This window comes from Zootoca vivipara, chromosome 13, assembly GCF_963506605.1.
Source record: "Zootoca vivipara chromosome 13, rZooViv1.1, whole genome shotgun sequence".
In the NCBI taxonomy this organism is placed as follows: Eukaryota; Metazoa; Chordata; class Lepidosauria; order Squamata; family Lacertidae; genus Zootoca; species Zootoca vivipara.
The window spans coordinates 53,221,965-53,246,863 of NC_083288.1; the positions used below are offsets into that span (position 1 = coordinate 53,221,965).

Here is a 24,899-nt window from a genome sequence, read left to right on the forward strand (position 1 = left end):
GGCGTGCTCTGGTCCATGGGGTCACGAAGAGTCGGACACGACTAAACGACTAAACAACAACAATATTGATCTACTGCCCAGATTCGTCTTTCAACATACGGCATGGTTTCTGGGTGTTCTGATGTTTGCACAATCCTGGGATTCCTTTGGCAGGAAGGGCAGGAGGCAAACGAATAATAAGCTGCTGGGAAATGTCAACGCTGACTGGCAGCAATGACTCTGTGGGGGGTGGGTGGGATTCAGGCCAGGAGTATTTCACCGCCCCACCTGGGGAATTGGGGATATTGAGCCTGGTGAAGAGAAGAATGAGAGGTGACACGATGGAAGAAGCTTGTTTTCTCCTGCTCCGGAGGGCAGGACTCGAACCCATGGCTTCAAGTTACAAGAAAAGAGATTCTGACTAAGCACCAGGGAAAAAATTCTGACAGTAAGAGCTGTTCGACAATGGCTCAAAGGCCTTTGGGAGTTTGGGGACTCCTGATACCTTGGAGGTTTTTAAGCAGACGTTGGATGGCCATCTGTCAGGGATGCTTCAGCTGCCGTTCTTTAATGGCAGGGGGCTGGACTAGATGACTCTTGGGGGTCCCTTCCAGTGCTACAATTCCATGATTCTGCGAGGCTGCTGCTGGTGGAGACTGAACTTGGGACATTCGGCAAGGAAAGGTGCATAGAGCTGCAACACTCCCCCTGTTGCATAGCAGCCTCCTCAGCGTCTAGACTGCAGCCCCCCTCCCCGAGCGCCCCCTGCTGCTCCAGGCTTACCAACGGAGGTAGGCATCTCCCCCCACTGCAGCACGACGTCCTTGATGATGCGCCCGTAGGTGTTGACGTAAACGCCCTCGTCCTCATAGCAAAGGAGCATCTCCATCCCTTCGGTGTTGGACAGGAAGATGATGGCATGGGGGGTGACCTGCGACTGGATCTGGGGCAGCAGCAGGAGAAGGAAGGCTTGAATGAGGCACCCCCAACCACCCCCACGGCCCGCTCCTCCCTTCCGCCCGCTGGCCAGACTTACATGTACTGGTATATAGATGTCGTAGTTGTTTCCTGAGTCCACGTCGATGGCGTGGAAGCCGGCGCAGGATCCGTAGATCACTTTGAGCCGCTGGCCCTCCTCCACCGTCAGCTCCACCAGCAGCGGCCGGTGAGGCAAGTCAGCAAAAGACTGGAAAACACAGCAGAATGGGGTGGATGCTGCACCTGTCAGGGGTTCTTCAGCGGTCACCATTGCACCCAGGGGCTGGGCTAGATGGCCCCTCGGTGCCCCATCCAACTCAGCAACTCAGACGCTCTCCTGCCAGTCGCCAAATCAGTCCCCTCTCCCCTGATCCTTCCAGCCAAGCCACACTTTTGTGAGGCTCCCGCTGCTATCAAAACCCACGCTGAAAATCAGGGGCCCTGCCGTGCAGATTTCAGGGTGTCCAGCAGAGCCCCAAAGATTCACTTCTCCCCCAGGGAGCCCCCAATTCCAGCCTCCCCAGTACCTTGAAGGCCATGAATTTGTGGTAGGGCTTGGGTGCCCAGGCATAGACTTCCACTGAGTTCTTGAGTGCAATGACCAGGAACTTGATCCGCTCGTATTTCACTGAGGGAAAGAAACAGGAAGCCGGGGTGTGTGTGTTAGGGCTGGACCCCAAACCTTCCCATCGTAATCTGGGGCAGGCTCAAAGGGCTCTCCATGCTGGGTTCAATCAAGAATGACAGGGCGGGTTTGGCCATGAGAGATGGATCGTTGGACTGTGGAACTCCCTCCCACTGGAGGCAGGGTTGGCCGCCAACCAGGATCCTGGTAACTGGGAATTGCAGGAGGAGAGAGTGTTACTCTTGTGCTCGGATCCTTCACATGGGCTACTCATTGAGGCATCAACATTGCCATAATTGCTGGCTTTGGCCAAATTTAATTCTTTCCGGGGCAGAAGGCTTCTGGGCTGAATTGTCAATGGGACTCCTTGCCCCGACTGCTCAGCCCGGGACCTGCACTCCACTTACTTACCCACACGGTAGTGGACACAGCCCTCCATGTCCCCCACGGTGGTCCAGCCTTGCTTCTTCTCCACTTCAGGGTCGTTGTGCAAAATTTTGTTCCGCAGCCAGGAGAGGTAGTAGACGCGGAGCTTGTTCCTCTTCCCTAAAAGGGGGGGGGGGTGGAGAGAAGTAGGGATCCTTTATTCACAGGTCAGGGGAGGAAAAAGGGGGAAGGGGTGTCTGGTGGGGGGGGCGGGGTTGCCTGCAGGATGTGTGTGGAAGAGATGCCTGTGGCCTGCAACTCCAGAGCCCTCTCCTTGGGCAGGGCTGTGCTTCCGTCTCAAGGCGCTAGGCAGCCGAAGGGATGCCCATGGCAGAGAGTCCAGTCGTTATTGCCAAAGTTAGCACTGACGAGTCGCTTCCACAGCTCTTTCCTAGGTCTGGGAGCTACAGAGCAGTTGCCACCATTAAATGAATTTCCCCGCAACACACGCAGCCAGAGACTGCGCCTGCGTGGAAACTTCCTCTGCTCCTCCCTTTTCATTCCCCTCCTGGTTCCAGGAGACAGGGGGGAAGGAGCTGGGTGGGGGGAGGAAGCCCCTGGCCCCTTCCCTTGCTGGACCTGCCTCTTCTTCCTCTTTTTCCGCCCCATCTTGTGCTCCCCTCTCCAGCTCTGAAGCTTCTCCTGCCTCCGACTCCAGCCTGCTGGCCGGTGCAGCTCCCCACAAATCACTGGCCCCCTCTCCCCAGTCAGACTCCAGTCCCTTTTCCCCCTGGGGTGCACCCTCCGCAGTGTCCCTCTGACATCCTGTGCCCCCCTTCTCCCTCGGGGGCTCCAGGCTTTTCCTCTTTTCCTCCCTGAACCTTGCTGTGTGCACCTATATAAAGAATTACAGGGCTGTGGGGGGGGACTTATGGGGAGGCCCTAGTAGGCCAAGGCCGGTCCTCACCCGAGATGGTGGTCAGGAGGTTGAGCCCTTCCAGGACGTCCATCTGCTGGAAGCGGCGCCGGTTGATGAGGGTGTAGACCTTCCCTTGCCCGCTCCGGTCCAGGAGCATCAGTCCGTTCTCGGTCCCCACCAGCAAGTTGACCCCTAGAGGGTGGGCACCAAGGCAGAGGGTGAGGGAGAGGCCAGGGGGATTGGGAGGGGCAGCCGTGCCCTGGCCCACCTGCCCTCCCTCCCTCCCCACCCGGTCCCTGCCTTCTCACCCCAGAGGGCGGCACACAGGATCTCCGAGTTGAAGCGCTTCTTGTACTTGCGGATCTCGGGGGTGTCGCTGTGGGGCCGCGTGTTGGTGGGGTTCACATTGACCACAGAGCCCTTCCGCGCCTCCAGCTGCAGCTGCTCCAGCCGCCCCGGGTCAAACGCTTTGCGGGTGGAAAGAGAAAGAAATCACACAGGTCAAGCCTTCCTGGTTTGCTCCAGGGGGTGGGGGGTGGGTGGAGCGGAGCTGCCTGAGGGTCTCCTTCGCTGGAAGGCGGTGGCCTCTTCTCAAGAGAGCCTTGGCGGCTGTCCGCCATGGATTTTTGAGCTGCGCTTTTTGCACTGCAGCGGGTTGGGCTAGATGACCCCTGGGGTGACTTCCAACGCTACGATTTTACATGAGGACTTGCCCTACCTGGAAATGCTGCCTTTGGGGACTGAACCTGGGACCTTCCATAAATTGATTTTCTTACCCAATGATTCAAAAACCCTTTATTCACTTTGGTCTTCTCATGCCATAAATATGCATGCCATCCAAATCTGTTGCCATGACACTCAAGGTCCAAAATAGCTGCATTTTTAAAAGTTATCCACTCCCGCAGCCAGCAGGGAGAGGACGCTTCATAATATAATTTCAAATGCGGCAGGGAAAATCCACGTCTTTCTTTTGCAACTGTAGTAATTTATACTTAATCCTTGGTTTCTTCCCCCGCCAGATAAATCTAGAAACATTTTTTTTTTGCCATTGTTTGAAGTGTCCCGCTCCACTGACTATGGGTATTGTTTGAAATAAAAATTTCTTGGCCTGCAACATGGATCTGTCTGGTTTTTTTTTAATGACAAGTCTGTGCAGCACAGGCTCTCGTGCAGGAGGAAGCAGGCCAAGGGACACCCCTCTCCTCCCCTCCCCATCTACCCTCCCTGCAAGGTCTCACCAGTGATGGGGATGGTGTCGCCCCCTCCAGGCGAGCTGTGGTAGATGCCCAAGTCCACAAACATTGTGAAGGAGCTCTTCCCGGGAGCCTTGACCAGCCCCCTTGACTGGTACTGCAATTGAGGGGGGAGGGGGGTGCAGTGAGAGAGAGACAGAAGCAGGTTAGGGGGCGATAATATCCAATGCCTGCAGGAGGGAGGGTTCCAATGCCAGGCCCCTGCACTGCCCCAACAAGCCCAAATGCCCAAGGACCATGCATGGTTTATTTAATTGGCTTTAACTCCCTGTACTTTCTTTCCCTGCCCGCTTTGGATAAAAGGTTACGGTTTGCAGAATCTCACGTTTTATTGCAACTACTGCTTACGTTTTCAAAAAACTAGCTACAAGCCGTTTGTGATTCTGCACAAACCTGATTTGGAATAATTGCCATGAGTATCCCAAGAATGGTAAAATCTTGCATTGAACAATTTTTTTAAAAGAACCAGAACTGCCACCACCTCCTTCTGCTTAAGTCCTGCCTGGAAGCGCTCAGGCACTGCTGAGTTCTGCTACGGAACTCCCTGCTGCAGGAGGCAGCGATGGCCAGCAACCCAGTTGGCTTTAAAAGAGGACTGGGTAGATTCAAGGAGGAGGAGGAGGAGGTAAAAGGTAAAGGACGCCTGGATGGTTAAGTCTAGTCAAAGGCGACTATGGGGTTGCGGTGCTCATCTTGCTTTCAGGCCGAGGGAGCCGGCATTTGTTCGCAGATAGCTTATGGCCAGCATGATGACTAAACCACTTCTGGCACAACAGGACACCATGCTGGAAGCCAGAGCACACAGAAACGCCGTTTACCTTCCCGCCGGAGCAGTACCTATTTATCTACTTGCACCGGCATGCTTTCGAACTGCTAGGTTTGAAAGCAGGAGCTGGGACAGAGCAACGGGAGCTCACCCCGCCATGGGGATTCGAACTGCCGACCTTCCGATCGGCAAGCCCAAGAGGCCCAGTGGTTTAGGGCACAGCGCCACCTGATCTATTGATGGCTAGCTAGGATGGCTCTGCCCTGCCCTCCGCAGTGGGAGGTAGCAATGCTTCTGCATCCCTGGAAACAGCAGGAGGGGAGAGATGCTCTTGTGCTCGGATCCTGCTTGTTGGTTTCCCATGGGGGCATCTGTTTGGGAAAAGGCAGCGCATCCAGCGAGGCTCTCCTTCGGTTCTTAAGGGCTGGTGATGTCGAGACAGAGGCCAGACTCTGCTCCCGGAGACCTTCCTCCCAAGCTACCCTCACTTGCTCGCTAACAGCAAAGGCACTGCAGCAGGAGCAGACAAAATGCCCTGTGGCACCAATCCTCAGGCTGGCGGGCGATGGCTTCTCCCCCTCGCTCTGTCACTGCAGGCCAAAGGAGAAAGGGGGAGGCCTGGAGCAAGCCTTCCTCCCTCTTCCCCAAACTCACGTCGGTGGCCGTGTCCTTGGCCGGTGAGGATGAGCCGTTGCTGCTGCTCTTGGCCTCGGTGGGCGAGTGGCTGGGCTGGACCACGTCCGGCAGGTTGGTGTAGCCGTTGCTGTCGCTGTGCAGGAGGCCCCGCTCCTCCTCGGGTGTCTGGGAGAGGGAGGCGAGGAGGGGTGTCAAGTCAGCAGGGACGGAGAAATGGAGCCCTCCAGCCCCATCGGTGGTGGGGTCTTGCAGCCCCCACGGTGCTCAGAATACGACACACACACACACACACACACACACACACACACAGGCCCAGTAGGTGCAGACTTGGGTGTCTTGTTTGAAGTGCTGAGCCCCCCTTTACATCATCCTCACCATCATCCCGCAAGCATCTAACCCTCCACTGTGGTGGAGACCAGCTGCAGACGCACCTCTTTGCCCTAGTTTTTGACACCTGAGGCGTAATGTTTCAGGACCTACCTCATTCTTATGGCCTCAATCCGTTTTAAATATTGTGCTTTAATGCTGCGCCCTTGCCCTGGGGCCTTAGGGCACGTAACAAAGGAATAAATGGAAAAGCTTCAGGACCCAAAGTGGACGCCGCCCTCCTGCAGGGAGGCCTTTTCATAGAATTGAAGTTGGAAGGGAGGGTGCCAAGGGTCATCTAGCCCAGCCCCCAGCAATGCAGGATCAAAGGAGTCCCTTCCAGTGCTTCCCCCCCTAAAAAATTATATGTTTAAGGGTACTCTCCTTTTCCTACTCATACTGCCCCTCAATGAGGCCAAACTTAGATTCACAAAATGTTTAGGGGTATGCGCCCCCCTGTGCCCCCCCCAGAAGAAAGCACTGGTCCCCTTCCAGCTCTACAATTCCATGACCTCGGAAGGCAGTGGACTCTCTTCATTGACGGTTTTTAAGCAGAGGTTGGGGGGTCGTCTGTCATGGATGCTTTAGCTGAGATTCCTGCATTGCAAGGGGTTGGGCTAAATGGTTTTAGGACTTTCGTACCCCCAGGAAGCAGTTCCTGCACCTCCCAGCCAGAAGAGGGAGAGGCCAGGGGAGAGATCACCCCTACACACACACACACACACACACACACACACACACACACACACACAGGCCGGAGGCTGCGAAGCGTGGTTCTCACCCGCTGCACCAGCATGGTGCCCTCGCCATAGGAGCTCTCTGAACCGCCACTGCCGCCCGTCAGATCCTCCACATCATGCACCACCATGGTGCTCACGGAGTCTGTGTCGCCGTCTCTGCCCCAGGTAGGGAGAGGGGAGAGGTCAGAAGGCACACGGAAGCAGCCCGAGGGGGACAGAGGCCACACTAACCCTGCCGCCCCCTCCTCCCCGCCCAGAGACCACAAAGCGGGGGTGCACCATCAGGCTCTGCCCTTGGAAGAAAGGGAAGAGGACAAAGGAAAGTGTCCCCCCCCCCCATAACACTAGAACCTGTGAGGGTCCAATGAAACTGAATATAAAAAAAGTCCTTCACACTGAACAGAGTTAAACTATGGAACTCCCTGCTGCAGGAGGCAGTGAGGGCCAACAACTCGGAGACACATCAGACTGATTCATGGAGGAGATGGCTCGGCTTGGCTTCCATGGATGGAAGCCGCGATGGTTCTGAATGCAGGGTGCCGGAAGCCACAAGAGGGAGGAGAGCAGCTCCTGCGCTTGGATCCTGCCTGCGGGTTTCCCATAATGGGCACCTGGCTGTGGGAACAGGATGCTGGCCTGGGTGGGCCAATGGGCTGATCCAGCAGGTGCTCTGAAAGGCCCTTGGGGAGACTCACGAGGAGGAAGAGCGCTGCCCCTGGACACAGGCCCTGCTTGGGGGCTCCCTTTCCCCTTTGGTCCTGACCCTCCTGCCACCAACGGGGCTCCCCTAAGCTCCTTGCGTGCGCCCAGGCACTCCCAAAAAGCGCCGGCGTGTCCACAGCCCCTCGCCTCACCTGGTCCCCGGAGTGTCCGCCGTGGGCTCGGAGCGCTCCCCTTCTCCTTCCTCCTCCTCCTCCTCTTCCTCCTCGCTTGAGTCCATCTCCTCGCTGGAGGAGGAGTAGTCCATGGCCTTCTTGAGGGGCTTGGGGGCTGCCTCCTCCAGGCGATCCTTGGGCAACACAAAGTTCTGCGGAGAGGAGAGGAAGGGGGTCACGGGTGCCACGGGAGGGCAAAGGAGGAAGGAGGGAGGGGGAGATAGATAGATAGATAGATAGATAGATAGATAGATGATAGATAGATAGATAGAGACAGCAGGTGGGAACACCACCAAGCAAGCTTGCATGGGGGTTGGCCTGCCTGCAATGGAGCCCCCACCCCACCAGGAAGACTGCTCAGTGGGCAGTTTGGGAGAGGCATAGCAAGAAGCCAGTGCCAACCTCTCCTGGCCCCCACTAAAACCACACCTATCGATCCCCTACCCTACCTCTTTTTTGGTCTGCTCAACCTTTTTAATAAGGAATGGGGAAATTTTACAGCTTATCTTAAAGACCATTGTAAACAGTTAAAATCGTAAGCAGGACTGGAATATCACTTGTAGTTTAATGGTGAATTTTGGACACAATGGAGATGTAAGAGATTTGGATTATCATAAAATACGCAGGAGGAAATGACTGACAGCAGGGGTCCACAAAGGGGAGGAGGGAAGTCCAAGAGATTCCTTGGAATCTTGTTTTTATGTTGTATGCTGGATATGTGACTGTAAACTTTCAATTTGAATAACCAAATATTTTTCTTCTCTTTTAAAGGGAAAAAGTGGGGGGAGAAAGCAAAGTTTATTGGGTTCTTGGGCACATGTCATGTGAGAGACGCCTAATCAAACATGTGCTCAAGCAAAACGTGGGGTGCTCCATCCGTGGGGTGAGGCTGGTGACCCCCAAATGGGGCCTGAGCCAGCTGGGAAGGAGGAGAGGGGGGTGGAGGCCAGCAATTCCACTCGGCAGCCCTGCTGAGCTCAAGGCCCGAAATGCGTTGAATTGGAAATACGATTTCCCATTTCATCTCTGTGCTCAGTTGTTTACAGGTCCTGTTAACATGATTCTGTAGGTTTTTGCGCATCGCTTTTCTCTGTTTCAGTTTTGTGACAAAATAAAAAAATTCCTTCAGTAGCACCTTAAAGACCAACTAAGTTTTTATTTTGGTATGAGCTTTCGTGTGCATGCACACTTCATCAGTTTTGTGAGTTTGCTTCCCTGCCCTGGGGCTGAAAAAATTCAATGAAGCGGGGTGGGGTGGGGAATCTATATAAATGGCATAAATAAATAAATATAAACAGAACAGTGGCCGATTAGCTGCACTGCCTGCCAGTCCGTTCTCCTCTAGGCCCCAACCAAGCCAGAAGCTGTGAGCAAAAGCAGCAAGGGGGACTGGGAAAGGTCCGGGGGGGGGGGAGGTAAAGATGCAGGGGGGGTGATGTCCACGGAGGAAGGGGGATCAGGGAAGACTTCATGATCTCACAATGCGGAAGCAGGGCATAATGGTTTAGGGGCAGGAGAGAGAGACGGAGGACGTGGGGGGGTACTGACCTCTCCAATTGCCCGCTTATAACTCTGAGTCGTGCAGAAGGAGGGAAAGAGGGAAGGAAGAGGAAGAGAAAAAGGGCATAGAAGTTAGGCCGCTCCCCACCAGGTAGATTCCCCCAGCCTTTGTGGGTCAACACCCCAGCCACCTCCCCCTGATCGCTTGTAAGTTTCAGGGCAAAGGGAGGAAGAGAGTGAGAGTGAGAGAAAGAGGAAGAGAAGGAGATATCCAGGGGAGGGAAATGGCCAGGCTGGGCTATGGGTCAGAGGGTAGGATTTGAGAACACACACACACACACACCCTCACACACACCCTCACCCTCCAGTCATGCCCTTCCCCAGAGGAAAAAGGGGGGGGGTAAAGAAAGCTCCAAATTCCGTTTAAAACCCTTTCAAGGCAGAGCATGCAAGGAAGGCCACACATTAAGAGCCGTCCATAGAGAAGCGGCCCAAGAGATTACCTGTTCCCTTTGCCCAAAAGCTAAAGGTGTGCTTCCTCTCTCTCCCCCCACTTCCTTTCCCCCTCCCCAGGTTTCCCCCGTGACCCTCTCCTCCCTACAAAACGGGGCTGCAGCGCAACATCCCATCTCCCCCCCGCCCTGGGTGCACTGGGAGAACTTGCCAGGATTCCAACTAAACGTTGGGAGGATTTAAAAACAGAGGTTGGGTTCTTGAGCTGTGATTCCTGCATTGCAGGGGGGTTAGGCTGGATGGCCCTCGGGGGTCCCTTGCAAACATACAGTTCCATGATTTTATGGCGGAGCCCAGGGGTCCCCCTCTGGGTGGACTCCTCAGTCGAGAGTGGTGGGGAGAGGGAAGATGGACGCAGAAGGGGCAACGGGCCTCCTCCCTTCCTCAGAGAGTACTCACGGCTGGCCGGCCAGGCCGGGACCGGTGGTCATCCCCCTTGGGCTTGTTCCCTGGCGGCAGGATCGGAGAGCTGTCCAGTTTCAGGGGGGCTGGAGGAGCACAGCGGAAGAGGCGTCAGAGAGACCCCAAAAGGCACAGACGTTGTGAAACACCCCCCCCAAACTGAACATGTAGGGCTTAGGCAGGAGTGAGGAACCAAATCTGTTCAGCGGGCTGGAGGGTTGCTACCTATTCCACACTGTCAGGGGAGCATCTGCCATGAAAGGAGAGGGTCTCAGGTTCAATCCCTGCCGGCCTCTTCAGGTACGGCTGCGAGAGATTCCCGTGTGCCAGGGGTTTGGGCTAGATCAGGGGTCTGCAACCTAAGGCCCATGGGGCACAAGCGGCCCACGGCGGTCGTTTAACCAGCCCACGAAAACGCCCCTGAACTGAGCTGCCCACTTAGTGCAGCGCGGTGCGGGTACTCGCTTTCGTGGTGTTGGAAATTGCGTCTGTGCATATGCCGGAAATTGCGGGCGCGGGCGTGTGATCCGGCCCACGGAGGGATCTCTGCTGCAGGCAAGGCAAACCTTACCAACCCCTGGGCTAGATGACCGCTGGGGTCCTTTCCAACCCTGCAACTCTTTTGATTTCCTGCTTGAAATCCTAGCGAGCCACTGCTCACTTTGTCAGATGGACAAAGCGTCTGGGGGTGCTGGGAATGTCCCCCTGCCAGACACCCGGGAGAACCACTGCTGCCAGCCAGTGCGGACGACACCGCAGAAGGCAGCTTCCTGCAATGCCAAGGAGCAATGCCCAGGGAACTGTGCGTCCCCCTCCCCTCCCCTAGGTCACCCCAGATCCGGCCGCCCCCTCACCTCCTATGCGGTTGCGCTCCAGAGAGCCAGCCTGAGGCAGGTTGCCTGTGCCAGACTGCAGCATACTGTCCGCCCTCTCCCAGCCTGGGTCGCTCCTCCGGAGGTCGGGGTTGCTGTGGGGGAAAAGAGGGCACCCCACTGAGTTTAGGCCACCTCCCCAGCCCCCCACTCACTCCACACACACCCTTGTTCCGCAAGGCTTTGTCCCAGCACCTCCAGCAGCAGCAGCAGAAGAGAACCCGTCACCGCGCAGAGAGAGAGAGAGAGAGCGCACCGCAGAGGAAGCCCCGCTGGCCAGCAAGCCGGCTCTGTCATTACCTACTGGCGTTTGGCACGGGGGCCAGAGGGTCCCGGGGTGGGGTCCGGCGGGCGGGCTGCGGGGGGGCAGGAGGAGGAGGGGCTGGCGAAGGGCCTCCCCACCGGGGGCCCCTCTCCAGCCGGCTCTGCATGTGGATGTGCCAGGCAGACTTGCTACGGGGCCTGTGGAGGGGAGGAGCACACAAGCACGTCAAGGGGGCAGGGGGGGGTTGTGCTGCTGCTGCACCCCTCCGGAGCCCTAGGGCAGCCGTGGGTCAGGCGGAGCTTTCCTCCATCTTGGCAACCCTCCCAAAGAGGAGTTCAGGATAATATAGATCCATCGCTTGCAGGACATGGAGGGGTTCGGTGGTGGGAGAGAGCTGGCCCCCAAGGGACCGTTATTTTGCTATTATGTGTTGGCCTCGCTTGTCTTTTTTTGGGCATAAAGAAAATTCAAAAGGACTTTACACAAAACTGCATACCTACATAAAGCAAAAAAAAACACACAAAAAAAACCCCTAAAACCATGGATGTGCAGAAAGAGCAGCCTAATGAATCCCACTTGCACTCCGGAACTCCCTGCCTATTGACATCAGGCAGAAAAGAATCTGCACGGGACTCCTTTTGGTGCCTGCGAAACACATTTTGCGTTAGGCAAACCCTGTCCAGCTATTTAAAGCGACGTTAATGGTTCAGAATGTTTCAATCCGTTTCTTATAGTTTATTGCAGATTCCATCTTTCCAATAATAATAATAATAATAATAATAATAATAGTAATAACAACTTATTATTTATTTATACCCCGCCCATCTGGCTGGGCTTCCCCAGCCACTGTTTCAAAGAGCTGCTTTCACCGATAATTTCATCGTTTTATGGTCTTTTGTAGATCACTTTGAGGGGTGTGTGTGTGTGTGTGTGTGTGTGTGTATAATCAAGAGGTGTATAATTTTTACAAAACAAGTTAATAAATGAGAGAGTGCCTCAAACTCTCCCAGAAATGTTTCTGCCTGGAAGCTGCCAGGGAGGGCGCCAGGCTGGCATTCCCAGGCAAAACTCTGTGGTCCAATCTGGCCTTGGCACGAGGGTCCCTGGTCCTGGTCCTCCAGACCCCTGGGCCTCCCTCCTCAAGAGGACCCAGCTCCCCCCCCCCGACTCTTGCAGCCTCTCCTCACAAGACGTCGCTCTCAGGATTGAGGCCCAGCACGCAGCGCTGGACCCCCGGGACACCTCAGGACCATCTTACCTGGCTCGGACTGCGTGGACTGGCCGAATGGCACCGCCGCCACTCCCCGCCCCGCTGGTGTTGAGTGCTGTCGCGATGGAGGACGTTCGCTGGGGGACCTGGAAGAGGTGGAGGAGGAGGGAAGCATGAATGGGGTGGAGGGGGCCCAGGGGAGCCACCTGTCTCCTCAACCGGGACAAGGGTCTGAGGACAGAGAGATGGGGAGGGGCAACTTTAAGACCCTTTCTCTGCTTCAGCTTCCAATCAGGAAAAAGAGGGACGCAAGTTTCCTACCCTGCAAGGGCAAGCAGAGTGCTTTGCTCTGGGTGCTTTAGCTGAGATTCCTGCGTTGCAGCGGGTTGGACTAGATGACCCCTGGTGGCCCCTTCCGACTCTACGATTCTATGATCGCTGTGATTCAGAGGGCAGAAGCCAAGGGTCAGGGCTGACCCTTGCAGAAGCGTGTGTCATGAGGCGGCTGCAGTTTGCCACTCTTACCCGTCTCTGCCAGTAACCTGGGAACTCAGATGGAGGGAAGAGAGGCTGCCTTACTCTCCTCCTCATCTCTTTGTCTAGACCTCTTTTTAAGGTTGGTGGCCATCTCTGCTTCCTGTGGCAGGGAGTTCCATAGTTGGCCTATGTGCTCAGCTTAATTGAGCTCCTCCTTCCTTGCCTCTCAAAGCAGAAAGACGCGTCAACTCCCATACCCCCTGCGACTTTCGATCAAAAAGCCCCCAAGAGATGGGGTGGGCGTGTTGGGGGGGTACAGGAGGGACCTTGGGGTGCATGCACTGTTCAAAGGATGCACGCCACCCACGGGGCCACGCTCCTGCACATGCAGGACATGGGGTGGTTTAGCGAAAAGACCAAGCTCACTTTGGGAGGGAGGTGGATTTGCAAAGTGAACCCCACAGCTCTTCTCTTGGGTAGACCTTCCCCAGTGGGTCACCTTCCAGCCTCTGCCTGGAATTTGGGGTTGGGCTAGATGCCCCTTGGAGTGTCCCTTCCAACTCTATAGTTCTGCCTCCTGCCCGCTTCTCCCCCAGAGGACCCAGGGGCCCTAAGCTTTGCCAGGACACCCCCCCCCCAGCACACCCCAAGCCCCCGGCCCCTCCGCCGTTACCTTGGGAGGGGCCTCAGGATCCATTCTGACCCAGGGTCCTCGCTGTTCGGCGGCGGTGGGGCGGCTCGGCGGTGGGGCGGGCCCCTCCGAAGTGGGGTCAGAGTTCTGCCGGATCATGCCCGCCCTTGGTGGGGATGGGGCGGAGGAGGAGGAGGCGGAGGAGGAGGCGGCGGAGGAGGATGAGGAGTCATGGACGGGGAAAGCGGCCATGTTCTTGCTGGGCTGGTCCTGCAGCGACTGGGAGCGAGGGACGGGGGCTGCGTATGGCTTGAGGGGGACGCGGTGGGCGAGGTGGCTCTGCGAAAGGAGAGGGGGCAGGGAGGGAGGGAGGGGGGCAGATGCTGAGTACGGGGAGGGGGGCCTAGCTGCTCCCCCACCAGGCCTGCCTCCTCCTCCTCCTCCTGCACCCTCTTCTGAAGCCGTCCCTAGCACTACCCAACCCACCCTCCTCATTCGGGGCTGGGAAGAGTCTTTCCCCTCTCATTCAGTCCCTGCCCTCAAAGCCCACCTCTGGAAGGCACAGGGTCTGTGGTTTCCCCCCCCCTTCCTCATTTCATCCCCACCACCACAACAACAACCCTGCGAGGTAGGTCAGCTGGGAGCCCAAGAGACGTCTCCCCCCCCAGGGGGGAATCTGAACCCTGGTCTCCAAAGTCCAAGTTGGACCCTCTAAACACTAGAGCACAGTGCACACCTCCCTCTTCTGAGTAGGGTGTGTGTTGCTTGCTGGATTCCCATCCCCGGCAGGCCTGGGGGTCCCCACATGCCCCCTCTCTCCTCCCGTGTATCCAAGAGGCCAAGGGGTGACCCACTGCTAATCCTCCCCCCCCCCCGGGGATAAAGAGGTCAAAGCACAGCCAATGAGGGGGGAGCAGGAGGAGGAGAAGCAGCAGCGGATGGCAATGAGCGGTGGGGGTGACTGGCTGGTGTTTGTGCATGTCCTCCTGTGCTCACTTGGGGGGCGGGAGAAACCCTCACCTTGTGCTGCCCCTCCTGGGGCTCGACAGGGCGCTGCATAGGTGGGGTCTGCGAGGCTGGGGAGGAGTTGAACGACACCGACTCGGAGCGGGACTGGGGTGCCAACTCTGGCCCAGGGCCCCCCAGTTTAGTCTTGGCCACCGGCGAGGCAGAGTTCTGCTTGTTCATGCGGGTCCGTTCTTCCACCTAGAATCACAGAACTGCAAGGTTGGGAGGGTCCCCCAGGGTCATCTAGCCCAACCCCACACAATGCAGGAATCTTGTTCCTTGCCATTTGAATCAGTTGGTTCAGGCCCTGCCCTCCGGAGCAGCAAAAAACAAGCTTTGTCCACCTTCCCCGTGGGAGCCCTTTAGATATTTGAAGATGGCCGTCGTGGCAACATCTCAGTCTTCTCTTCAACAGACTAAACATGCCCGACTCCCTCAACCATTCCTCACAAGGCTTGGCTTCCAGACCTTTCATCATCTTGGTTTCCCTCCTCTGCCCACATCTCAATTTCCTTTTTGTGGGATAACCTGTCTCACATAACCAACATGCTTAAGTCCAATTAATGCATGAAGGGGTTAATGCCATAGAGCAAGCTGTCCTGCCAGGCTTAGCTAGGTAACTCCTCCTTACCTTGGGAGGAGGGCAATCAAGCCTATGGTGCCCCTTCAGTGTAAAGAGGTCTGAGCTGGTTGCTCCAAACTCAGACCTCATGGCTCTCGCAAGCCACTACTGTGTTCCTATGCCAATAGTTTAGGAACTTACCTCTGTAACTCTGCCAAGTTTTACTGCCTGTGTTTTTTGGCTGACGTATGGAAAAGCACATGAACCTGACCTTCGGAGCATTTGCAAGTAAACCATTTCTAACTTTTTCTATGCTAGGGGAAGAGGAGGACTCCCTTACAAACTCACAAAGCCATATTTTAAAGGTTTAAATCCTATATTTCCAAGCTTTCCTTTGCTGCATGTGTTGTGATTTTAAATCTCTGCTGGGGTTCACGCACCAGAGAGCACTTGAGTCAATCTTGGATCGTGGCATCCAGGAATTCTCCTTTTATATGTCTATTTTCCCTTGCCAACCATCATGTCTGAAACTGTGGTGCCCAGAACTGGACATGGGACTCCGGGTGGGGTCTAACCATGGCAGAACAGAGAGGTACTGTTACTACCCCCTGGAGCGGCAGGAAGCAAGCTGGCTCCATCTTCCATCTGACCTGCCCATGAGGTTGAGGACGCAGAGGCTGGCCCAGTTGCCCTCAAGCCCCTGCCTGCCCCAGAACACAGAAAACCGCAGGCTGCCACCCACTCCACCCCAGAGATCTCTCCTGCCTTTTTCTTCCTCCCTCTAGCTGCCCTGCATTTGCAGAGAGAGAGAGCCTGCTGGCTCTTTGTGCACCCCACTGCATTGGGGCTTACCTCCCGGGCCCAGGTGGGCTTGTCGGCAGGGTTGGCGCTGCGGTTGTAGTGGTAGAGGGGCTTCTTCTCCTGCTGCTGCTGCTGCTGTTGCTGCTTATGGAGCTGTTGCTGCTGCTGGAGGGACTTCAGGTAGGCATGTTCCTGCTGCAGTTGGCGCTGGAGCCGCTCCGACTGGCGCTGCTCCTCCAGCTGCTTGCGCTTGTACTCCTGGAAGGGAGAAGGGGAGCCGGTGAGGGTGCTGGGGGGGGAGTCTGGCTCCCAGAGGAGGCCAAGAAGGCTGGGGGAGGGCACCTAGCCCAGCACCCTGTCCTCACAGAGCAGGCCAAGAGAGCTGGATCAGGCCGAAAGGGGTCCTCATCTTTACCCAGCATTGTGTTCTCACAGGGCCCACTGTGGGGATCCCGCAAGCAGGATCTGAACACAAGACAACTCTTGTGGCTTCCAGCAGCTGGCACTCAGAAGCTCCGCTGTCTCCAACTGAGCAGAGCCCTCATCTCCACAAGCCGCCTGCAAGCCCCCCCCCCCGGAAATGGGCCGGTACCTGCCCCCTGTGCCCGGCTGAAGAAGGGTCCCTGGGGGTTCCCTCTTGGAATTCAGGGAGAAGTAGGGTTTTTTGGGGGGAGGGGCCCAGCAGGAGCAGTAAGAAGCCCCCCCTCCTTTTCTTTACCAACAGCAGTGCTTGTTCCTGGAGGAGCTGCTGCTGCAGGATTTCGAGCTGCCTCTGTTCCTCCTCTAACTTGTGCCTGATATACTCCTGGACAGAGGGGAAAAGGCAGGGGACAGAGAAAGAGAGAAGGAAGGGAGAGAAAGAGAGACAGACAGACAGACAGAGAAAGAGAGAGAAGGCAAAAAGTGAAGGGAGGAGGAGGGAAAGCGCACCCAGGCAGAACCGCCACCCAAAGAGCAGAGGAGGAGGCGGTGGCAGCAGCAGCAGAAGCTAAACAGACCCAAACACCCAGGAGCTGGGGCAGAATCCGGGCTTCCCGGCTACGTCCTGCTTAGAAGGTGGGGCAATGCATTGCATTGCAGGGGGTTGGCTTAGATGCCCCTCTGGGTCCCTTCCAACTCTAGGATTCTAGGAGTCAAGGCCTCTCTCCACCCCTAACACTCCCCCCCCGCTTATCCTGCACCTTTGACGGTGTGGCCAGGGGAGGCGAAGGGTCAGGGAAAGCACTCCACGTCCTGCTGAGAAAACGGAAAACCTGCTTTATAGGGTACAGCTGCATCTCATGGAGGGCTTCGGTCCCAAGGCTTCTGCATATACACAACCTTATTGCATGGCCAATTTTTTGGAGGTGCCCCCATAGCTGGCAGGTGACTTGGAGAGGGAGACAGAGAGAGAGAATCCCCCGCACTGTCAGAGCCCATGTGGGGAGCAGAACTTTCCCAGAGAGCTTCTAAGGTCTCTGCCTCGCTTGGGATCCCACTCGTCGCTATTTAAATGTGTGTCAGATGCCGCCGCGCTGTACTGAGTCAGACCCACTGGGGTTCAATTTGCTCAGTGTGGCCCACACTGACCGGCAACAGGGGCTCTCCCCACATTTTCAGACAGGGGAGCCTCTCCCCGCCCTACCTGGGGATGGAACCCCCAAACCTGTGCTCTACCCAGTGAGCTGTGATGGCCTTTTGCCAGGTCCTGCACCAAGCCTGGGCTGCTGCTGCTGCTTCCATCCCCACCGCCTTCCCAAGGCCCCCCACGGCCTGCCCCACCTGCTCTCGCTCCGCCTGCCGGCGCTCCTCCTCTCGGCGCATGACCTGCATGTCCTCCAGGCGCCGCTGCTGTTCCTTCTCCTGCATCTTACGCTGCTCCCGCTCTCGGCGCTGTTGCTGCGAGGGAAGAGGGGATTGGGGGAAGAGGTCAGAGGAGGGTCTTACGAGCCCCAGCATGAGAAAGCAGGCAGGCTGGGGCCAGGAGGAATCCACTGGAGGGCCTCCACCTCAGTGGCCCCAGGGAAAACCATGCCCTGCCCCTCTACCCTCAACTTCAAGTTCCAACTTTGTGTGGCAAGGGCTTCCTGGCATGGTGGAATAGCATGTTGCCAAGAACAACTGGGATTTCTTCTGTTTTTTCCCCCTTTTCTGTGACGGCTCTGTACTCTAACCTCCTGCTGACATTGCTGATATTATTATTTCTTCGACTTCCGGTCTGCCGCCATCAGCCGCCGGCGGGGTCCGTTTCGGTCTCCGAGACACCCGCCGCTGCCGGGGAGGGGGAGAGTTGCGCGGGCGCCGCGACCTCCCGGAGAATCCCCAGATTGTGCGTTCTGGGGGCTGATACCCAGCAGCGCTCCAAAAAAAAGCCATGGAAACTGCCCGGAGAGCCCCCGTTGGAGCCTCCGAGAGCAGGCTGTACATGGCGGAGCCTTGGGTCCATTGCTACCCCGGTAGCGGGAAGCTCCGAGCCGGAGACAGAGGAGCGGCAGATACCTTCAAATCAAGAACTGGACTGTGAGTAAGATAATTCAATTTGATTTTAAAAGAAGAATTTGGACTTGGGAGGGGAATAAAAAACGGAGGTCGTTCCCCCCCCTACCCGGAAGGCTGTGCCACAACTAACTTGCCTGCAGCCGATTGAAGAGAAGGGGTGTGGATCCCCCTGAAAATTGAACTTGTATCCCCCCTTAGAAGGCAGAACTAAGGGGGGGGGAGTATATATTTTAGACTGCGTTGGCAAATTTGATATCGTGATCAAGAACACCCCCCCCGAAACCGGGGGCAGGAGCCTAAAGCCGCGACCAGTTGACAACATAACGATTTATAAAGAGTAATTGCTGTGACTCTGTGATCTTTTTTTGGATTATACTTTGGACTATATTTAAGTTGATTGATGTGACAAAGTGGAGAATTGGAAGATTTGAATTAAGAATTTGAATTATAAATGACAAATATGGTTGGAAATAAACAAAGGAACTAGTTTGGACATTATAGCACCATCTCTGGCGGATCAGGTTACAATTCCCACGGGAACATAGAAGGACAAAGAAGGCTGCCAGCCAAAACAACCCGCTTACAAATGGAGGAGGTCGAGCTGCAACATATTTTAGACTTTATTAGAGAAATGACAGAGGAAGTACGTTATGGCAAAGTAAACGTTCAGACTTTAAAAGAAGACCAACAACAGATATCCCCAACGGAAATTTTAGAATTGGAAGAAGAAGAAGAAGAAATTATTGAACAACGGATTGAAAATAAGGAGCAATGGATTGAGAAATCAATGCAACCTGTGAGAGAGGAAGCATTGACCACCTACGTGACTTTGGATGCTAAGGACCAAGATGGACTCTGGGACCTGGTCTGCCCAGTGAGAGAGGGCGACCAGATCCCAGAAAGAAACAAAGAAACTGAGGAGGGAGGAAAGAGTCTGGACATTGCCCCCCCCCAGTGAGAGTGAGGGGACGCAGACCAGACAGAAGATTGGAAACAGGGGACACTGGAAATAAAGATGAGGGTGGGAGGCTGGTGGAAGAATTAAAACAACGGAAGGGGAAGAAGGAGGAATGGGGTGGTTTAGAATGGCTAAGAGTGGGTGTGGGGTAAAGAAGGAATATAAAGTAGATGAATGGATGGATCAAAAGGTTTGAAATTGGACAGTACGAAGACGCTGGCCGGGGAAAAGGGGAAACTGCTACTTGGGGAGGGAGGGGGTGGGATTTGAGGTTTAGCTATAAGATTGGATAGAATCTGAATCAGGAAAAGGTATATCTTTTTAGGGGGAAAATATAGGCTAAAGGAAATTATTAGAAATAGTTAAAAGCAATGTAGTTTAAAATTTAATAGAAATTGTTGTGTGGGGTAAAAAAAGAAGTTGTGAAATTTGATATGGAATAGACCCGGGAGGGGAGGGACGGGGAAGTCGGGGACAAGATATTGTTAGAGATATTATTTTTCTTTTTTCTCTTTTTTCCTTTTTGTGCCTTTTCTTTTGTTTTTCTTAATTTTTCTTTTCTACTTTTTAAGCTTTTGTATTTTTGTGTGGTATTTTTTTTTATTGTAAAAATTTCAATAAATATAATTATAAAAAAAATTATTAAAAAAAGAAGATATTATTATTTCTTCTCTCCTTTATATCTGTTTGCAAATCTTCTGCTCCTCTACAAGTTGAGTTGCGTCAAACGGTCTCTGACAAACCCTCCCTGCGAGACTCTAGCTTTGTTACCGAGCCGGAGTACCCCTCCGCCGCTGCTAATGCTGGATACTTCTGGATAGCATTTCCTAAGCATCTGACAGCAACAAGAAACGGAGCCTTTAGTGCCATCAGCCCGGCCCTGTGGAACTCCCTGCCACTAGAGATCCAATGTCTAAACGCCTGCTGAAAACTTCTCTATTCCGCCAGGCCGAGGCAGGCAATTAAGAAGACGTCCCTCCACAATGGTTAACCGATGTCTGTTTTGAACTTTTAAAAATAGGGTTTCATGCATTTTTTGTGGCAAACCGCTTCGATACCTTTCACGAAACAGTGGCCTGCAAGTGGACTTTAGTGCAGCACCCACCTCCCCTCCCCTCCCGCCCCGCTCACCTCCTCCACGCGCCGCCTCTCCTCCTTCTGCTCCTCGATGCGCCGCTGGCGCTGGTGCAGGAGGTGCTTGATGTGGGCCTCGGAGTCGCGGTGCTGGGCTGCCAGCTGCTGCTGCTGCTGCTTCAGGGCCTCCGAGTTGCTCTTGTTCTCCTGCTGCAGGCGGAGGAACTCCCGGCGCAGCGTCGACTCTCCGGGGACATTCATGATGGAGCTGGCGGGAGGGGAGGCGGGGCGGGGCGACCCGCTGGATCAGGCCGGCCTTCTGCTCTCACAGCGGCTGACCAGGTGCCGTTGTGGGAAGCCGGCAAGCGGGACCCGAGTGCAAAAGCGGCTCTCCCCTGCTGCGGCATCCAGTGAGGGGGATTCAGGAGCCCCGCTGCCTCCGAAAGGGGAGGACGGAGCACAGCCATTGTGGCAAAGAGCTCTGTACTGCCTACACTGGCTGGCAGCTATGGCGCCCCAGGATTTCAGGCAGGAGGCTCTGCCAGCCCTACCTGGAGATACTGCTGGCAGGGACTGAACCAGGGCCTTTCCGCTGGCAAGGCAGACACTCTGCCACTGACGCCCTTTGTCCTGCCAGAGCTCAGGCGTGGAGTGAGGGGTTTGCCAGGCGTGGCCCCCCTGCCTCATAGCACCTGCCAAACCCACCAGGAAATGGATCCCACCCAGGGGAGCTAGTTGGAGGGCTCCTGTTCTGCCATGGGCCAGGCAGGGGGAGGCAAGCACCAGCACACTCTCATCTCTGCCCTGCTTACCTGGGCTCCCCTTCCTCGCCGCGCCCGTCTTCCTCTTCCTCGCTGCCGCTGTACTCGTACTCTGTCTCGTCTGCCAGAAGAGGCAACACGGGGGAAAATCAGTGGAGTGCGCAGGGCGCTTGAGCCCCTCAACGTCTCCCCTACCTCTGCCCCACGGAATGGTAGGGTTGGAAGGGACCCCCAAGGGTCTTCTAGCCCAACCCCGTGCTGCAGTGCAGGAATCACAGTCACTGTCTCCCTCGGCTCCACCTCTGCCCTCTGCCCCACGCACCTTTCTCCCCCCTCTTCTTGCGGGTGCGGTCGATGTGGTCCTTGAGCTGGATGCGGACCTGCCGCTCCGTGGGCTGGTCCCGGACGAAGGGGAACTTGAGGAGCTGCTCTGTCGGGGGGCGGCTGGTGTAGGCCTTGATCAGGCAGTTGTCAATGAAGTCAATGAACTTCTTGGACCTGTGAAGGGGGGGCCAAGGCAGGTCTCAGTCTCCCCACACGGGCAGGCAGAGCTCAGGTGAGCCAAGGATCAGGCGAGATGCCTCCCAGCTCACTGCGCTGCGCCCCCCCCACCTGAGGCACCTCCCTCTGTCCCAGCCTGCCAGAAGGAAAGAAAAATTGGCTCCCATTTGCTCCTTGGGGAGGACCAGCCCCAAAGCCCAGAAGTGCCCGGGACACAATCCCCGCCCTCTGGGGACTAAGACCCGGGTACCCTCCCCTCTTGACAATTCTGCTGAACTCGGTTGTGGTGCCAGCCAGCAGAGAGCACAAGAAGCGCAGCCCATGAGCTGTTAACGCCAGGTGGGCCAGCGCCCAGTTCTGCGCTCTTCTTCCTGGGTGGGGGCAGCAGCAGCAGACCTACCATTTCTTGGATTTCAACTTGGGCGGTGGGTTGCGAGGGATGAGGAACAAGGCCCTCATGGGGTGCATGTCGCACAGGGCTGCCAAGAGGAGGGAGAGAGAGGGAGGGAGAGGTGAGAAGCAGGACCACCCCTCGCCCACCATGGCTCATGCCGTTTTATTTCATTGCATTTATTTGTCTTCTAATTCTTATTAGATTATTTCAACATATAACAACATGGCACAGGTAAGCAATGAAGCATCCCACCCTAACCGAAAAGCTGGTTTTAGGGCAAGGCATGGAAAATAACAACCAAATAAGTTTTTATCCCAGAGACGCGGGTGGCGCTGTGGTCTAAACCACAGAGCCTAGGGCTTGCCGATCAGAAGGTCGGTGGTTCGATTCCCCGCGACGGGATGAGCCCCCATTGCTCTGTCCCTGCTCCTGCCAACCTAGCAGTTCGAAAGCACGTCAAAGTGCAAGTAGATAAATAGGTTATGTGCGCTGCTCTGGTTTGCCAGAAGCAGCTTAGTCCTGCTGGCCACATGACCCGGAAGCTGTACACTGGCTCCCTCGGCCAGTAAAGCGAGATGAGCGCCGCAACCCCAGAGTCGGTCACGACTGGACCTAACGGTCAGGGGTCCCTTTACTATATGTAAAAGAGACAACAAAACTGTTTATGTCAACCAGAATGTTTTCTAATGTGAGCTGAGTCCTCTCTTTTCCTTTTTTCAGCCAGGTTCATAATAAAGCTGGGCCATTCAATTACAAAGAAGTCTTTGCACTTTTGGCTGACTAACAATCTATATTCTTCTAAATGTTTTTGCATGAGGTTTTTTGTTTTGTTCTTGTTCTTATTATGCATTTTGCATTTCTATCTTGCATTTTTATGCCCTGGGATCTAGGATCAAGGGCGGTATGCAAATTCAATCAATAAAATAACAGTAATAATAATACTATTAATTTGTCAGTCGACAAGTGCCCTTTGCCATATTGCGCTGTACCAATTTGTGAGATAAGCCCCCTCTAAGTTCTTTCAGGGTCTCCTTGTTATGAGCCTGCCTGCCGGCAGGAGAGAACATTAACCTGCAGGATGGAGCTGCAAATTAGCATTATCTCCCATGGAAAGATTGAGGAGAACTGGCTCTGGACATTTGGAGGTGTTTTACAGAACTTTCCCACATCTCTGCCATGTATGTGGATTAGAGCCTGTTAAGGTAAAGGAGGATCCCCAAAGACCCCACTGAATCTAGGCCTTCCCCTTTCTGGAGATGCCCAGCCCCACACGCCAGCCTTCCTCAAGGAGCCAGGATCCCTGGGCTTGAGGATGCTACTTGCTGCCCTGCCCCAGCCCCGGGTCAGAGACCAGCCCAGGCCTGCCTCAAGCAATGGCCATGCTTCTTCCTCTCCCTCTCTCCACCCCACTTTGCCGCACAGACACTCACGTGGCGCTCCCTCGGCCATCTCGATGGCGGTGATCCCCAGGGACCAGATGTCGCTCTGCGGGGAGGAAGCGGAGAAAGGTTGTCGCAAAGGCAGAAGCCTCGTCCTTCCCTGTCGTTCTGCCCTTGTCCTCTTCTTGCTCCTTCTCACCCCACTCTCCCTCGCCTGGGGGAGGAGGAGCAGCAGCAAGCCTTTCCTCTGCTACTCGCATTCCCAAATCCTCCTGCTCTTGCCTCCCCAAACGACAGTCTCTAGGAATTGCAGGAGGGGAGAGAGGCTGCTCCTCCATTTGGGGTGCTGCCTGTGAGGTTCTCCCCTCTGGGGGGGGGGAGACATCTGATGGGCCACTAGGAGGGCGGGCTGTGCTGGGGCACCGCTGATCCAGCTGCTGCAGGATTCTGCTTATGCTGAATCAGGCCAGCATCCCATCTAGTCCAGCATCCTGTTCTCACAGGGACTGACCAGATGCCTCAATGGGAAACACAAAAGCAGGACCCAAGCACAGGAGCAACACTCCCCCCCCTAGGTTTCCACCCACTGGGATTCAGAAGCATGGCTGCCCCTGACTATGGAGGCAGAATAGTGTCACTGACACGCCTCTCGTCCTCCGTGCATTTGTCCAAGTTTCTTTCAAAGCCACCCGGGATGGCTGGTGTCACAGTCTCTTGTGGGAGGGAATCCCATAGTTTAAAGACACACTGCATGGAAAAGTCACTTCTTTTATCTATCTCGAATCTTCCAACATTCAGCACCATTGGATGTCCACAAGTTCCAGTGTTACGAGAGAGGAAGGAAAACTTTCCCCTGTCCCCTTTCTCTGTCCTGTGTATTGTTTTGCAAACTTCTGTCCTGTGGCCTCTCGCCCGCTTCCCCCTGAACTGAAAAGTCCCAAACGCTGCCTGGGTTGCCACGGTGAGGACAGACTGGGCTAGGCTGACACTGGGCCCCGCTTATCCTCTTGCACCCGACTCCGTCCCTGCAGGGCAGCAGCTGCCCGACTCCTGCCAGGATGGGGGGGGGAGGCACTCTGAGCTTTGGGGGGCGGCACCTACCCTGTAGTCGTATGTGGCGTCGGGGTTCTCATCGCAGGCAATCACCTCTGGTGCCATCCAGTAAGGGGTGCCGATAAATGTGTTCCGACGCCCCACCGTGCGGTCCAGCTGGGCGCTGACCCCAAAGTCAACTGCAGGAGGGGGGAGAGGGCAGGGGAGTCAGCTGGTTGCAAAGGCTGCATGGCTCCCGGGGAGGGGGCACGTCACAGACACGGGCAGGGGCATCGGGGTGGGGGTGGGGAGCAGGGGCAGATCCGCAGGGGGGAGGGCATGCAAAAGTTGTTCCCACGGAGGCATGAAAGGTCCTCGGAGCAGATGGAGGTTTATTATTTGTACATTTGAATGCCTCCTTTATATTCCAAGGAGCTCAAGGTGGTGTAAGTGGTTCTCCTTCTCCCCTTTTCGTCCTCACAACCACAACCACAACCCTGTGAGGCAGGTGAGGCTGACTCCAGTGAGCTTCATGGCCGAGTGCAGATCCAAACCCAGTCACCCAGGACATAGTCCAA

At 55.5% G+C, this 24,899-nt stretch overlaps 1 protein-coding gene across 9 annotated transcripts in view; it reads right to left on the minus strand.

Moving 5' to 3' along the window:
* MINK1 (misshapen like kinase 1) overlaps positions 1 to 24,899 on the minus strand; it is a 53,633-nt gene that overhangs the window by 3,923 nt on the left and 24,811 nt on the right. The window contains exons 7-32 of one of the 9 annotated variants that reach the window (XM_035134505.2): positions 24,391 to 24,521; positions 23,341 to 23,395; positions 21,917 to 21,995; positions 21,338 to 21,513; positions 21,067 to 21,136; positions 20,312 to 20,522; positions 17,506 to 17,622; positions 16,463 to 16,549; positions 15,796 to 16,002; positions 14,394 to 14,579; positions 13,416 to 13,712; positions 12,314 to 12,411; positions 11,091 to 11,252; positions 10,773 to 10,885; positions 9,916 to 10,004; positions 9,052 to 9,075; positions 7,483 to 7,655; positions 6,670 to 6,784; positions 5,541 to 5,687; positions 4,106 to 4,217; positions 3,176 to 3,334; positions 2,916 to 3,059; positions 1,994 to 2,128; positions 1,485 to 1,585; positions 1,016 to 1,165; positions 763 to 922 (exon numbers count right to left, since the gene is read on the minus strand). In XM_035134505.2, coding sequence (XP_034990396.2) covers positions 763 to 922; positions 1,016 to 1,165; positions 1,485 to 1,585; positions 1,994 to 2,128; positions 2,916 to 3,059; positions 3,176 to 3,334; positions 4,106 to 4,217; positions 5,541 to 5,687; positions 6,670 to 6,784; positions 7,483 to 7,655; positions 9,052 to 9,075; positions 9,916 to 10,004; positions 10,773 to 10,885; positions 11,091 to 11,252; positions 12,314 to 12,411; positions 13,416 to 13,712; positions 14,394 to 14,579; positions 15,796 to 16,002; positions 16,463 to 16,549; positions 17,506 to 17,622; positions 20,312 to 20,522; positions 21,067 to 21,136; positions 21,338 to 21,513; positions 21,917 to 21,995; positions 23,341 to 23,395; positions 24,391 to 24,521 — 3,498 coding nt within the window. Of the gene's footprint in view, positions 1 to 762; positions 1,166 to 1,484; positions 1,586 to 1,993; positions 2,129 to 2,915; positions 3,060 to 3,175; positions 3,335 to 4,105; positions 4,218 to 5,540; positions 5,688 to 6,669; positions 6,785 to 7,482; positions 7,656 to 9,051; positions 9,076 to 9,915; positions 10,005 to 10,772; positions 10,886 to 11,090; positions 11,253 to 12,313; positions 12,412 to 13,415; positions 13,713 to 14,393; positions 14,580 to 15,795; positions 16,003 to 16,462; positions 16,550 to 17,505; positions 17,623 to 20,311; positions 20,523 to 21,066; positions 21,137 to 21,337; positions 21,514 to 21,916; positions 21,996 to 23,340; positions 23,396 to 24,390; positions 24,522 to 24,899 lie in introns of all 9 variants that reach the window. The other 8 variants (XM_035134503.2, XM_035134506.2, XM_035134504.2 and 5 more) reach the window with 8 other exon arrangements.